The sequence below is a fragment of the Bombina bombina genome, chromosome 4 (genome assembly GCF_027579735.1).
Source record: "Bombina bombina isolate aBomBom1 chromosome 4, aBomBom1.pri, whole genome shotgun sequence".
Classification (NCBI taxonomy): Eukaryota; Metazoa; Chordata; class Amphibia; order Anura; family Bombinatoridae; genus Bombina; species Bombina bombina.
The window spans coordinates 1,052,838,106-1,052,855,150 of NC_069502.1; the positions used below are offsets into that span (position 1 = coordinate 1,052,838,106).

At 37.1% G+C, this 17,045-nt stretch overlaps 1 protein-coding gene across 1 annotated transcript in view; it reads left to right on the forward strand.

Moving 5' to 3' along the window:
• Positions 1-17,045, forward strand: part of CCDC88A (coiled-coil domain containing 88A) — a 424,707-nt gene that overhangs the window by 242,229 nt on the left and 165,433 nt on the right. The window contains exon 11 of the mRNA XM_053712191.1: positions 2,593-2,739. Within this exon, the coding sequence (XP_053568166.1) occupies positions 2,593-2,739 (147 nt within the window). The remainder of the gene's footprint in view (positions 1-2,592; positions 2,740-17,045) is intronic.

The window sequence follows — 17,045 nt, forward strand, 5'->3', positions numbered from 1 at the left end:
TTATACCAAACTGGTGACATTCTCTTATGTTTTCCAGTTACATGGATGATGCATATACTTTAACTGCATCAGCATATTAGCATATGTTCTTTGATCACTGGAATAGCCAGAAATGCCCCCTACATGTACCTCTTGTTCCTGTTTGAGTAAGTTCCATTTCTACCTATTTGAGTTAGGTACAGAGGTGATCTCTACTCCAGCTGAAGTGCCTTACTGCTGCACAAATCCCTAAATGTTGTTGCGTCACCTTGCAAGTGCCCCAACATTAGGCAGAATTATACATTTGACAGGATCACCCATGGATTTTCACGGATTTATTTATATGCTGTGGCTGACTCTGAGGACACCCCTACCAGTATCCTCACTCATACAGTGTGGTTCTCCAGAAGAATCACAAAAGAGAAAATTTGGCTTTCATGAACAGTTTTGTGAAAGACCTAGAACCAAGTCAGTTTTTGACTCCAGTGCGTCTACATCCTTACCCTCTGGTTTTCCCTCTACATCACAATAACTTTTGTGGAAAATTTTCAATTCCAGTTTGTGCTTTCTCATTTCAACCACTATTTCTATGATTTTTGAGGACTCTTTCCAGTAGAGGTGGTAAGGACAAATACTGTATGAGCAGGACTGGGATTTGTATAAGGTTTTCCTGAGAATTAATTACACTTGTACTTTAGAAGCAAATATAGTCAGATTTGATGGGTGTTGTCAACTGTCAGAATGTGTTTCTATGTTATTTTACTGTTTCTCGCAGATCTTTTAGTCACATATTGTTTGTCTAAGACTTATCAGCACAGCTGGTGACTTATCACACTTCAGAGGTAATTGGATGAATCTTGGATGCCAGATCAGTCTTTCTAAAAGATATATAGTGCCATCAGGTTTTCTTTTTCCTAGGACATATTCTAGACACAGGTTTGGCCAAAGCCAGAGATGTTCAGGACCATTCCTTGTAGGAGAAGTGCTAAGTGTTGCTGGATGTGATGGCAGACATTTAAAATATGCTACTACTTTACATGAACAGTTTTATATGAGAATATTGAGCTTTAGTGAGTCAGCTGTGTAGAATAACATAAACAAATGGAGGGACTAAAGAGAACCATGTTAGTGATTCCCTTCTACAGTCTCCCGTTACATATTATATAGAATTACAGTTTCAGGTTAAAGATTAAAGTTATGTTATATAAATTCAATTATTAGAAAAAGTTCCATTACATAGAATGTTAAGCTATGTATTACATCAAATTACTTAAGGTGCACTTTCTATATTCACGATGCAAAACTAAACGCTATTTCCGCCCTATGTTTTGTCATTCCCTTTAAGCATGTGCTTCAGTTTATATTTGCTAGATATACATAACAAGACACATGCTATCAGATCTGCTGGTGGTTCAGTTTCCAATTTACTTCTATTATAGAATTTGCTTCATTCAAATGGTATTCTTTGTTAAAGAGATACCTAGGTGTCTAGAACACTACGTGGCGGGAAATAGTGCTGCCATCTAGTGCTCTTGCGAATGTATAACATCCTGGCAAAACTGCTGCCATATAGTGTTCCAGCAAAGTGCGTGCTCCTAAGCTTACATCACTGCTTTTCAACAAAATATAAAAATAAAACTAAATAAAAATTGATAATAGAAGTAAATTAGAAACTTGTTTAAAACTGTATGATCTATCTAAATCATGGAAGAAAAAATGTAGGTTTAATATCCCATTAAGTAACCTGAGCCTGCAGTAATTATACATAGTTGTTGGTTAGAACAGAGCAGAAGCTCATTGAAATCTCTCCATAATTGAGTACAGCAGAGGAGAATTCTTATTATACTTTATTTATTCCGCAGCGCTGTCAATGGATACAATTTGTTTAAATAAAACAATACAAGACTTGTAAGAGACAGGACAAAATTAACAAACACATACAGGAGGGATTTAGGGCCCTATTCCCGTGGGAATTTACAATCTAGAATAGGAACAATTCCAAAAAGCTTTTTAATTGGTGCACCCCTGAACCTGTAAAACCATGCAAATTGTTGTACACAAATGACAGTGTCACATTATTTTAAAACATTCTTATGTAATACAGTGCTTAATTGATGATATATGCTAGGACACTGATGGCTAACCTTTGTGCCCCTGATGTTCTGGAACTACATTTCCCTTGATGCTTAGGCACTCTGCAGTCTAGTTGAGCATCATGGGAAATGTTCCAAACTATTAGGTGTGCCAGGTTCAGCCATCGCTGTGCTAGGAGTTTAATCCCCTTTAATAATATAAACTATACACTGTACCCTTTTGCCAATGTGTACAGTTAAAATGTTTGCTATTTTAAAGCTTTATGTGTCATGTGCAATGCTATTGATGCTATTCTTAAACTGACACATTTAACACATTCATATGCACTTATGGAGTAATATTTCCGCTTCAGGGCCTTTAAATTCTTCTTTTTAGTGCTGTATATCCCTGTATTTTTATTGTACCCTTTATGGTGACACAAGATAATAATATTAATCTGAAATAAATAAAAAAAATTGTCTCTGCTATTTTGTGCATGTTTGCAAGACGTTTTCCATTGAAAATACCTTGTTCCTCTAGGAATTAAAGGAAGACAATCAAGTGCTTTTGGAAACGAAGACAATGCTGGAAGATCAATTGGAAGGGGTCCGAAGCCGTTCTGATAAATTGCATGAGTTAGAAAAAGAAAATCTGCAGCTAAAAGCTAAATTCAATGACATGGAAATGGTGAGACAATACTTACAATATATTTTAGATAGTGACATTTGTGCTATATATTTTTTTATACAGGTTGTTTTTTTTTGTCTACACAAGAGCATAATTAATGTTAATGGGACTAGCGTCTCAGAAAAAGCTGCAAACAATTACTGATGATTACTGATATCCTTCAGACAGTGATTGAGTGGTTTCCAGCAGAGAACATGCTGTGTAACACATCTACCCCATATGTGTTAGTCTAAAGTATTAGAATACTATTAAAGAGAATGAATTACAAGATCCTCTTGGTTTATTGGTAGGTTATTCGCATACTTGACCAAAAATATCAGTCTAGCGCTAAAGTCTAATCTTGTATAATAAAGTACTGATTATCGCTTCAGTGCAGAACAAAGACAGGTGGGCTGTGCCTGTAATAAAATGTATTCAGGCAATTTACTCCAAAAGAAATAACACATTTTTTGTTGGAGAAAACATTTGTGTTGCCCAATATGTTAATTTTAAAGGGACACTCAAGTAAAAATTAAACTTTCATGATTCAGATAGAGCATGCAATTTTAAACAACTTTACAATTTACTTCCATTAACAAAATGTGAACAGTCTTTTATATTTACACTTTTTTGAGTCACCAGCTCCTACCGAGCATGTGCAAGAATTCACAGAATATACGTATCTGCATTTGTGATTTGTCACATGATACAGGAGGAGTAAAAATAGATACAACTTTGAAAATTATCAGAAAAAAATCTACTACTCATTTGAAGCTATTGCATTGTCTTGTTATCTTGCATTTGTTGATAACGCAAATCTACTGTATTTACTGGTCCTTTAACGTTAAGTGGAAAGGTTATTATAATCCATGTTTTCCCCCATAAATAGACTGATTAATAGATGGGGGGGAGACAAAAAATAAAATTTTCACATATTTTAGTTTATCAAATGGTGTACTCTTCTGCACTCTCAGCAGCTTGATATAATTATTATTATCGGTTATTTGTAGAGCGCCAACAGATTCTGCATGGCTATAAAGATAGGCGGTACACAAGGTAACATTTATAGGGATTAAATGGGTAGAGGGCCCTGCTGAGAGTCACACTGTTATAGTCAGCTCTTATGAAGGTGATCTGCAAACAGCTGGACTCTTAGGCTTACATGCTAAGGGGGTTTAAGGGGATAGCAATGGAGGAGAGGAACTGGTATAAGGAAAGGTTAGTATAGGTTGTATGCATCCCTGAGGAGTAGTGGAAAGGAAAAGAGAGCGCTGGGTAGCAAAATACCAAATGCTAGAGAGAGGCTATATAAATCTTATGTATGATGGTATATGTAATAAAATAATGATGGTATATACCAATTTGTATAGTAGGAGCCCTGGTGTGTGTATGGGGTAACAGCACTCAGAATACCATGTTGTCCTAGAGTGCTTTTAGAGTGGTATTTTATAAGAAACTAATAATGTGAAGAGACTTGACTATGTATCCGGATCAAAGGGTTATCAAACAAACTAATCTGTATATACATAATTTATAGTTTATTTGTATCAATAAAAATATTTAGAATCAATCAGTGAAACAGTTCATGTATTATATATTAACAGTTCAAATTTATCAGTAAAATATTGAATCAGTAAAACAGTTAAAACAGTTCAGGCAATAATACCCTAACTGATATATTGTGATTCAATCTGTGAAGCAGTTCATGTAATTATACACTCACAGTTCAGAATTATAAAAACAGTTCAAATACTGATATAAAAAAAAAGGTTGGCCAACCATATAAATATATGATAAAACAAAGCAGATAAAAATGATTGAGTGCTGAGAGTTTTGTCTATAGCAGCTGTTAGGCGCAGTAAGTCCAGATACTGTGTCCAAGAAGATAAATTTTGTTCAGATACTGTTGTCCAAGAAGATATATTTTGTTCCAAACAATATATTTTGTATGGATTGCCGTTTAAAAATTATAGTGAGGTTATGTGCAACAGTTATCCTTTAGCAGGTTATATGATTTGTAGCAGATCTGTATATACTGCTTTTGAATGGGATGCGTTCTAACCTTTATGGGTGCGATGATGATGGGTTAGTAACTTCTGAGATCCGTTTGTATTAGTGTTTCAGCGTGTGTGTCGTCGTCTTCCGTTATGCCCTTTAGTGGGTGCGATGGTGGTAGGAATCTTTAGGGCTTCTGACCAAGGAATAAGGACTGCGGGCGGATCAGTAGCCCATAAGATTCCTACCACCATCGCACCCACTAAAGGGTATAACGGAAGACGACGACACACGCTGAAACGCTGATACATTCTTCAGCAGCTACAGCACTGGAAAGCTTTGGAGAAGAACCTGAAACGCTGACACGCTTGCTAACAGCTAAAGAACCGGTAAAAGCTTCGGAGAACAACCACAGGAGAGACAAGGACAGCAGGCGGATCAGAAGCCCCAAAAGACCCTCACATATACGAAAACTGAACTCAGAAGTTACTAACCCATCATCATCACACCCATAAAGGTTAGAACGCATCCCATTCAAAGCAGTATATACAGACCCCCACTGGGAACAAAGATCTGCTACAAATCATATAACCTGCTAAGGGATAACTGTTGCACATAACCTCACTATAACTTTTAAACAGCAATCCATACAAAATATATTGTTTGGAACAAAATATATCTTCTTGGACACAGTATCTGAACAAAATTTATCTTCTTGGACACAGTATCTGGACTTACTGCGCCTAACAGCTGCTATAGACAAAACTCTCAGCACTCAATCATTTTTATCCGCTTTGTTTTATCATATATCATATATATGTAAGGTTGGCCAACCTTTTTTGATATCAGTATTTGAACTGTTTTTATAATTCTGAACTGTGAGTGTATAATTACATGAACTGCTTCACAGATTGAATCACAATATATCAGTTAGGGTATTATTGCCTGAACTGTTTTAACTGTTTTACTGATTCTATATTTTACTGATACATTTGAACTGTTAATATATATCACATGAACTGTTTCACTGATTGATTCTAAATATTTTTATTGATACAAATAATCTACAAATTATATATATATATACAGAATAGTTTGTTTGATCACCCTTTGATCCGAATACATAGGGGCCTATTTAACAAGGTGTGGACGATCATGTCCGCCCCACATTGATAAATGCCGACAGCATATGTGAGTGTGTTGAGTTCCTACTGTCCCATAACTTTTTTTATGTTTGACAACAAGTATTTTTTGCAAGTATGTGGTACGGCAATGGGGGTGGGAACTCAGCTTTCTCTACGATATGGTGAATCCCTTTAGGGACTTAATTTAACTATATATGAGATATATCGATGATCTCATTTTCATTTTCAAAGGTGATTTTGTCTTTGATGATTTTTTAAAGATCATTAACGACAATGAGTTTGGTCTTAAGTTTACAGGCATTACTGATAGAACCGAGGTGGTATTTCTTTCATGTAATTAGCAAGAGTCCATGAGCTAGTGACGTATGGGATATACATTCCTACCAGGAGGGGCAAAGTTTCCCAAACCTCAAAATGCCTATAAATACACCCCTCACCACACCCACAAATCAGTTTTACAAACTTTGCCTCCTGTGGAGGTGGTGAAGTAAGTTTGTGCTAGATTCTACGTTGACATGCGCTCCGCAGCAGGTTGGAGCCCGGTTTTCCTCTCAGCGTGCAGTGAATGTCAGAGGGATGTGAAGAGAGTATTGCCTATTTGAATTCAATGATCTCCTTCTACGGGGTCTATTTCATAGGTTCTCTGTTATCGGTCGTAGAGATTCATCTCTTACCTCCCTTTTCAGATCGACGATATACTCTTATATACCATTACCTCTACTGATTCTCGTTTCAGTACTGGTTTGGCTTTCTACTACATGTAGATGAGTGTCCTGGGGTAAGTAAGTCTTATTTTTGTGACACTCTAAGCTATGGTTGGGCACTTTTATATAAAGTTCTAAATAATTGTGTTTAAACATTTATTTGCCTTGATTCAGGATGTTCAACATTCCTTATTTCAGACAGTCAGTTTCATTATTTGGGATAATGCATTTGAATAATCAATTTTTTTCTTACCTTAAAATTTGACTTTTTTCCCTGTGGGCTGTTAGGCTCGTGGGGGCTGAAAATGCTTTATTTTATTGCGTCATTCTTGGCGCGGACTTTTTTGGTGCAAAAAATTATTTTTTATTTCCGGCGTCGTTCTTGTCACCGGAAGTTGCGTAATTTTTTTGACGTTTTTGTGCCAAAAGTGTCGGCGTTACCGGATGTGGCGTCATTTTTGGCGCCAAAAGCATTTAGGCGCCAAATAATGTGGGCGTCTTTTTTGGCGCTAAAAAATATGGGCGTCATTATTGTCTCCACATTATTTAAGTCTCATTGTTTATTTGCTTCTGGTTGCTAGAAGCTTGTTCACTGGCATTTTTTCCCATTCCGGAAACTGTCATTTAAGGAATTTGATCAATTTTGCTTTATATGTTGTTTTTTCTATTACATATTGCAAGATGTCTCAGATTGACCCTGAATCAGAAGATACTTCTGGAAAATCGCTGCCTGATGTTGGATCTACCAAAGTTAAGTGTATTTGCTGTAAACTTGTGGTATCTGTTCCTCCAGCTGTTGTTTGTAATGAATGTCATGACAAACTTGTTAATGCAGATAATATTTCCTTTAGTAATGTTACATTACCTCTTGCTGTTCCATCAACATCTAATACTCAGAGTGTTCCTGTTAACATAAGAGATTTCGTTTCTAAATCCATTAAGAAGGCTATGTCTGTTATTCCTCCTTCTAGCAAACGGAAAAGGTCTTTTAAAACTTCTCATTTTTCAGATGAATTTTTAAATGAACATCATCATTCTGATTCTGATAATGTTTCCTCTGGTTCAGAGGATTCAGTTCAGAGGTTGATGCTGATAAATCTTCATATTTATTCAAAATGGAATTTATTCGTTCTTTAATTAAAGAAGTCTTAATTGCATTAGAGATAGAGGAATCTGGTCCTCTTGATACTAAATCTAAACGTTTAAATAAGGTTTTTAAATCTCCTGTAGTTATTCCAGAAGTTTTTCCTGTCCCTGATGCTATTTCTGAAGTAATTTCCAGGGAATGGAATAATTTGGGTAATTCATTCACTCCTTCTAAACGTTTTAAGCAATTATATCCTGTGCCATCTGACAGATTAGAGTTTTGGGACAAAATCCCTAAGGTTGATGGGGCTATCTCTACTCTTGCTAAACGTACTACTATTCCTACGGCAGATAGTACTTCCTTTAAGGATCCTTTAGATAGGAAAATTGAATCCTTTCTAAGAAAAGCTTACTTATGTTCAGGTAATCTTCTTAGACCTGCTATATCTTTTGCGGATGTTGCTGCAGCTTCAACTTTTTAGTTGGAAGCTTTAGCGCAACAAGTATCAGATCATAATTCTCATAGCATTGTTAATCTTCTTCAACATGCTAATAATTTTATTTGTGATGCCATCTTTGATATCATCAGGGTTGATGTCAGGTATATGTCTCTAGCTATTTTAGCTAGAAGAGCTTTATGGCTTAAAACTTGGAATGCTGATATGTCTTCTAAGTCAACTTTGCTTTCCCTTTCTTTCCAGGGTAATAAATTATTTGGTTCACAGTTGGATTCTATTATTTCAACTGTTACTGGAGGGAAAGGAACTTTTTTACCACAGGATAAAAAAATCTAAAGGTAAATTTAGGTCTGCTAATCGTTTTCATTCCTTTCGTCACAATAAGGAACAAAAGCCTAATCCTTCCCCTACAGGAGCAGTATCAGTTTGGAAACCATCTCCAGTCTGGAATAAATCCAAGCCTTTTAGAAAGCCAAAGCCAGCTCCTAAGTCAACATGAAGGTGCGGCCCTCATTCCAGCTCAGCTGGTAGGGGGCAGATTACGATTTTTCAAAGAAATTTGGATCAATTCGATTCACAATCTTTGGATTCAGAACATTGTTTCACAAGGGTACAGAATAGGCTTCAAGATAAGGCCTCCTGCAAGAAGACTTTTTCTTTCCCGTGTCCCAGTAAATCCAGTGAAGGCTCAAGCATTTCTGAAATGTGTTTCAGATCTAGAGTTGGCTGGGGTAATTATGCCAGTTCCAGTTCTGGAACAGGGGCTGGGGTTTTACTCAAATCTTTTCATTGTACCAAAGAAGGAGAATTCCTTCAGACCAGTTCTGGATTTAAAAATATTGAATCGTTATGTAAGGATACCAACATTCAAGATGGTAACTATAAGGACTATTCTGCCTTTTGTTCAGCAAGGGCATTATATGTCCACAATAGATTTACAGGATGCATATCTGCATATTCCGATTCATCCAGATCACTATCAGTTTCTGAGATTCTCTTTCCTAGACAAGCATTACCAGTTTGTGGCTCTGCCGTTTGGCCTAGCAACAGCTCTGAGGATTTTTACAAAGGTTCTCGGTGCCCTTCTCTCTGTAATCAGAGAACAGGGTATTGTGGTATTTCCTTATTTGGACGATATCTTGGTACTTGCTCAGTCTTCACATTTAGCAGAATCTCATACAAATCGACTTGTGTTGTTTCTTCGAGAACATGGTTGGAGGATCAATTTACCAAAAAGTTCATTGATTTCTCAGACAAGGGTAACCTTTTTAGGTTTCCAGATAGATTCAGGGTCCATGACTCTGTCTCTGACAGACAAGAGACGTCTAAAATTGGTTTCAGCTTGTCGAAACCTTCAGTCTCAATCATTCCCTTCGGTAGCCTTATGCATGGAAATTCTAGGTCTTATGACTGCTGCATCGGACGCGATCCCCTTTGCTCGTTTTCACATGCGACCTCTTCAGCTCTGTATGCTGAACCAGTGGTGCAGGGATTATGCAAAGATATCTCAATTAATATCTTTAAAACCGATTGTACGACAATCTCTGACGTGGTGGACAGACCACCATCGTTTAGTTCAGGGGGCTTCTTTTGTTCTTCCAACCTGGACTGTGATTTCAACAGATGCAAGTCTGACAGGTTGGGGAGCTGTTTGGGGGTCTCTGACAGCACAAGGGGTTTGGGAATCTCAGGAGGTGAGATTACCAATCAACATTTTGGAACTCCGTGCAATTTTCAGAGCTCTTCAGTCATGGCCTCTTCTAAAGAGAGAGTCGTTCATTTGTTTTCAGACGGACAATGTCACAACCGTGGCATATGTCAATCATCAAGGAGGGACTCACAGTCCTCTGGCTATGAAAGAAGTATCTCGAATACTGGTATGGGCGGAATCCAGCTCCTGTCTAATTTCTGCGGTTCATATCCCAGGTATAGACAATTGGGAAGCGGATTATCTCAGTCGCCAAACGTTATATCCGGGCGAATGGTCTCTTCACCCAGAGGTATTTCTTCAGATTGTTCAAATATGGGGACTTCCAGAAATAGATCTGATGGCTTCTCATCTAAACAAGAAGCTTCCCAGGTATCTGTCCAGATCCAGGGATCCTCAAGCGGAGGCAGTGGATGCATTGTCACTTCCTTGGAAGTATCATCCTGCCTATATCTTTCCGCCTCTAGTTCTTCTTCCAAGAGTGATTTCCAAGATTCTAAAGGAGTGCTCGTTTGTTCTGCTGGTGGCTCCAGCATGGCCTCACAGGTTTTGGTATGCGGATCTTGTCCGGATGGCCACTTGCCAACCGTGGACTCTTCCGTTAAGACCAGACCTTCTATCGCAAGGTCCTTTTTTCCATCAGGATCTCAAATCCTTAAATTTGAAGGTATGGAGATTGAACGCTTGATTCTCAGTCATAGAGGTTTCTCTGACTCTGTGATTAATACTATGTTACAGGCTCGTAAATCTGTATCTAGGAAGATATAATATCGAGTCTGGAAGATTTACATTTCTTGGTGTTTTTCTCATCATTTTTCTTGGCATTCTTTTAGAATTCCTAGAATTTTACAGTTTCTTCAGGATGGTTTGGATAAAGGTTTGTCTGCAAGTTCCTTGAAAGGACAAATCTCTGCTCTTTCTGTTCTTTTTCACAGAAAGATTGCTAGTCTTCCTGATATTCATTGTTTTGTACAAGCTTTGGTTCGTATAAAACCTGTCATTAAGTCAATCTCTCCTCCTTGGAGTTTGAATTTGGTTCTGGGGGCTCTTCAAGCTCCTCCGTTTGAACCTATGCATTCGCTGGACATTAAATTACTTTCTTGGAAAGTTTTGTTTCTTTTGGCCATCTCTTCTGCTAGAAGAGTTTCTGAATTATCTGCTCTTTCTTGTGAGTCTCCTTTTCTGATTTTTCATCAGGATAAGGCGGTGTTGCGAACTTCTTTTAAATTTTTACCTAAGGTTGTGAATTCTAACAACATTAGTAGAGAAATTGTGGTTCCTTCATTGTGTCCTAATCCTAAGAATTCTAAGGAAAAGTCGTTGCATTCTTTGGATGTAGTTAGAGCTTTGAAATATTATGTTGAAGCTACTAAGGATTTCCGAAAGACTTCTAGTCTATTTGTTATCTTTTCCGGTTCTAGGAAAGGTCAGAAGGCTTCTGCCATTTCTTTGGCATCTTGGTTAAAATCTTTGATTCATCATGCTTATGTTGAGTCGGGTAAAACTCCGCCTCAAAGGATTACAGCTCATTCTACTAGGTCAGTTTCTACTTCCTGGGCGTTTAGGAATGAAGCTTTGGTTGATCAGATTTGCAAAGCAGCCACTTGGTCTTCTTTGCATACTTTTACTAAATTCTACCATTTTGATGTGTTTTCTTCTTCTGAAGCAGTTTTTGGTAGAAAAGTACTTCAGGCAGCTGTTTCAGTTTGATTCTTCTGCTTATAATTTCAGTTTTTTTTCATTATCAGATTTAAACTTTGTTTTGGGTGTGGATTTTTTTCAGCGGAATTGGCTGTCTTTATTTTATCCCTCCCTCTCTAGTGACTCTTGCGTGGAAAATCCACATCTTGGGTAGTCATTATCCCATACGTCACTAGCTCATGGACTCTTGCTAATTACATGAAAGAAAACATAATTTATGTAAGAACTTACCTGATAAATTCATTTCTTTCATATTAGCAAGAGTCCATGAGGCCCACCCTTTTTTTGTGGTGGTTATGATTTTTTTGTATAAAGCACAATTATTCCAATTCCTTATTTTTTATGCTTTCGCACTTTTTTCTTATTACCCCACTTCTTGGCTATACGTTAAACTGATTTGTGGGTGTGGTGAGGGGTGTATTTATAGGCATTTTGAGGTTTGGGAAACTTTGCCCCTCCTGGTAGGAATGTATATCCCATACGTCACTAGCTCATGGACTCTTGCTAATATGAAAGAAATGAATTTATCAGGTAAGTTCTTACATAAATTATGTTTTTTAGATCTTAGACTACTGGGTTCTCATCACACTAATTCAATCATTACAGATACTTATCGTAAACCCACGGCGGGTAATACCATCTTACACGCCAGGTCATGTCACCCTAGATACTTAAGTCAATCCCCAAAAGTCAATATCTCAGGCTCAGGAGAAATGCTTCTTCTGACTCACTTTTTGAGAAACAGGCGGCATTGCTCACTGATAGGTTGTTAACTAGAGGATATGATAAAAATTTACTCTCTAGAGCTTTGCAAGAAGTAAAGGATAAACCAATTGATACTTTAAAAAATAAAGCCATCACACGAACACAGAATTTTTCTGGTGAAAATATTGTATTCTGTACAGAGTATTCTTCACAATATAATGAGGTTTGTGACATTATAAAACAGAATTTAATATTTTTAAAGGGAGATGAAATTCTTTCTTCCTCAGTTGATAATATTAAATTTGTATCAAGAAGGGCGCCTACTTTGGGGAATAAACTTGCCCCGAGTTTGGTAACTAGACATTCCAACCGGGGACAAGCTACTTGTCTGAACCAGAAACGGACTTTTCAGTGTTTAGTTGCTAACTGTGGGACATGTGTAGTAAATAAAAAAGGCAACACTTTTAATAGCACTTCCACAGGCATGACTTATAAAATTGACCATTATGCTATTTGTTCTTCTTTTGTAGTGTATCTTCTCGAGTGTAACCTATGTAAGGCCCAATATGTAGGTCAAACTTCACGTTGTCTTAGGTCGAGAGTAGGAGAACATATGAGAGACGTTAAGAATTATGTCAAAGAATCGAGCATAGCAAGGCATTTTAATGGTCTGCATTTTACTAATATTTCTAACTTAAATGTCAAGGTCATTGATGCTATTTAAAACCACGACATTGCCACCCTTATCGGAAGACCTGATGACAATGTCGTGGTTATCTCCAAGTTCCCTGATGGCTGACCTCTCTTTGCTTGTTAAGTTACCAGTTTGTTGATTAGGGACAGTGGAATTAACCCTCTCTTTTAGCAAAATAATTTCTTTTTCAACTTTCTTCTGGAACATGTTCAAATGTACTCCCCTGGATTGAATAGGATAAAAATTGGATGCAGATTTTTTAGGTTTCTGTATAGATTGATCCTCAGGTCCCCCATCACCCAAGTCAAGGTATCTCAATGTTTCCAATGTCACAACATCGTCAAATCTTAAAATAGGAACATGCTGAGTGAGAACCTGAGTTGGTTCACGGGTACCATGATCACTAGGTAGTGCAGTTCTATCAGTGTTAGTTTCATAAAAAAATCTTTTAAGCGCAAGTTTGCGAACAAACTTATTTATATCCAATAAAGTAGAGAATACAGAAAAAGTGTGAGTGGGAACAAAACCCAAACCCCTAGATAACGCCTTCATATGATCATTATTTAAAGAAAAATCAGACAAATTAAGAACTGCAAAATTTAGTCCCTCTTTTGTCTTCTTTTGGAAACTCTTATACCTCCTCCTTCTGCCTGCCCATCTCGTTCTTTTCCTAAAGGGACATCCTTACTTTTGGTTTTAGGGCGAACTGCTGATTCCATTTCTTCTGTGTTTTTATTCTTTAGAACCTGTAGCGACAAAGAGGGTGGTGGGGAAAGGGAGGAAGAGGTGGATGTATCCGCATCACTATCATCAGTAGTAGGCGAATTAGGTTCTGAAGTGTCCTGTTCCGTTGAAGAGAAATTCACTTTTCTATCAGTGGTTTTATTTTTCAGAATAGATTTCAATTCAGATTTTGGTGTAGATGTACTGTCCCAATTGCTCTTCTTTTTGTTGTCTTTTGCCTTTCTTATTTCTTTGTTGGTTTGCTTTTCAGTGACTGTGCTGGTCTCAAACATACTTTAATTCTGATCTTTTGCCTTATTAAGTCGCCTATTGCCTCCAGGGGTACATTTTCTACGTCTCCCCGCAAATCTGGACCAATCATAGACTTTATTTTTTAAATAGTCCTTTTGATCACAAAGAAATTTCTTTCCTTTCAAAGATTTACTTCAATTACAAAAATGTACTTTTTTTTTCCTCTTGGTAGGCTTTGCTAAAACAGACTCCTTTCCATGAGAGCATACTGAGGTAGGCACAGGATTATATGCGTAACATTGTTACAATGTTGTAAACATTGCTGCTATATAGTTTTGAGCCTACGTCAGTATGCTGCTACGGAAAGAAGCTATTTATTAACAATTTTTCTTATGTTTGAATCAAGAAAAAAAAACTAAAAAACTAAATGTCCCTTTAAACCTGGTAAATTGCCTTTTTTATTTATTCGTTTAAAGAGTCTGTTACAAAGAAAAATGTCCTGTACATAAGTTGTACAGTAAAGAAATGATACATAAGTGCATCCTGCCTGCCAGATCTGCTGAAGGTTCTATAGATTTGTACTGACTGACTTCTGTACTCAACATGTTATTGTATTTCGTCTTGTGCCTGCAGCTCTCTTCAAAGCCATTCTCCTATCTTAAAACCTTTTTTATGTTTCAGATAGAGCATGCAATTGTAAACAACTTTCCAATTGACTTCTCTTGTCTAATTTTGCTTCTATCTCTGTGTATCCTTTGTTGAAAGTCACACCTAGGTAGGCTCAGGAACAACCATGCACAACTGGGAACTAGTTGCTGATTGGTGGCTGCTCATATATGACTGTCGTCATTGGCTCACCTGAGGTTGTCAGCTAGCTCTCATTGCTGTTCCTTTAACAAAGGTTACCAAGAGAATGAAGCATGTTTGATAGTAAAATTGCATGCTCTATCTGAATCATGAAAGAAAGAAATTTGGGTTTTCATATTCCCTTAAAGTGGATAATAATTTACAGTACAGTGAACTTCTCTATACACCGGTCCCGCCATTTTGGATCACATGTACTCTCATATCCTGTGACAGAACTAATAAACACTTACAGATCAGTTATCCAGCTGGCTTTATGACATTTTTATCATTTGCTTGGAGTTAGGATACGTAATAAAAAAGTGAGATTTATTTATGTAATTATTTAATTGCATATAACACAGTTTTAAAATTACAAACATATATAAAAAAAAGACTCAGGAATAATATAGAGCAAAGCAGCTGCTTCAAAAATGTAAACTTTCACTAACCTGAAGTATGTGATGCAGTTGTCAAAAAAGAAGTTAATGTCACAAATCTGTCAAAGGGGGTTTGAATACCTAAGCTCCAAGATGGCGGAGCCCAGTATGAAGAGGTGTAGCTTCAGCATCTGGCACCTTTAAAGGGACATTCTGGTCAAAATTTAAATGCACATTGATGAATTACATCTTTGAATAGAAACATATTTGCAATATACATGTATTGGCAAAAAGTGTTAACATTTTTCCCTGCACGTGTATGTGAAGCATAGCTAGATATTATCAGTGCACCAGCATTTTAAATACTGCAGTTGCTCAGAGTGTCAGTGGGAGCTTGTATTATATCAGCAATTAATTTGCTTTGTTCTTTTGATATCCTTTGTTGAAGAGTAAACCTAGGTAGGCTAATAGGAACTTTGGCGCATGCAAGTGGCATTATCCAATAGTACAAGCACCTTAGGCTCTCTGAGCAAGTGCTGTATTTAAAATGCTGGTGCACGGTGCATACTTAAATACACTTTTGAAACCGCTATAGCTTTTATTAGAAGTATTTTTGCTAATACATGTAAATTACAATACTGCTTCTATTCAAAACTGAAATACATCCATTTGCTGGAATATCCTTTTCAGATGTTAAATTAGGTGAATAGCTAACTGCAGGCACAGGAGGAAAAATGACCGCATTATAAAATAGTAACAACCCTTGTAGTTGTACCCAGCAGTTTAATGTCTCTTTAAAGGACCAGGAAATATGGTAGATTTACATAATGAACAAAAAAAAATTTCTGACATATTTCGAAGCTATGTCTATTTCCACTCCCCCTGTATCATGTGACAGCCACCAGCCAATCACAAATGCATATACGCATATTCTGTGAATTCTTGCACATGCTCAGTAGGAGCTGGTGACTCAAAAATTGTAAATATAAAAATACTGTGCACATTTTGTTAATGGAAGCAAATTGGGAAGTTGTTTAAAATTACATGTTCTATCTGAATTATGAAAGTTTTATTTTGACTTGAATGTCCCTTTAAGTAACGTTTTGTTAGTTTTAAACAGAAATCCCTAAGATTTGATTGTATAAAATGAAATTTCTTTCATGTAATTAGCAAGAGTCCATGAGCTAGTGACGTATGGGATATACATTCCTACCAGGAGGGGCAAAGTTTCCCAAACCTTAAAATGCCTATAAATACACCCCTCACCACACCCACAATTCAGTTTTACAAACTTTGCCTCCTATGGAGGTGGTGAAGTAAGTTTGTGCTAGATTCTACGTTGATTTGCGCTCCGCAGCAAGTTGGGGCCCGGTTTTCCTCTCAGCATGCAGTGAATGTCAGAGGGATGTGAGGAGAGTATTGCCTATTTGAATTCAATGATCTCCTTCTACGGGGTCTATTTCATAGGTTCTCTGTTATCGGTCGTGGAGATTCATCTCTTACCTCCCTTTTCAGATCGACGATATACTCTTATATATATATATACCATTACCTCTGCTGATTTTCGTTTCAGTACTGGTTTGGCTTTCTACAAACATGTAGATGAGTGTCCTGGGGTAAGTAAGTCTTATTTTCTGTGACACTCTAAAGCTATGGTTGGGCACTTTTTTATAAAGTTCTAAATATATGTATTCAAACATTTATTTGCCTTGACTCAGGATGTTCAACATTCCTTTTTTTCAGACAGTCAGTTTCATATTTGGGGATAATGCATTTGAATCAATCATTTTTTTCTTACCTTAAAAAATTTGACTTTTTCCCTGTGGGCTGTTAGGCTCGCGGGGGCTGAAAATGCTTCATTTTATTGCATCATTCTTGGCGCGGACTTTTTTGGCGCAAAAAATCTTTCTGTTTCCGGCGTCATACGTGTCGC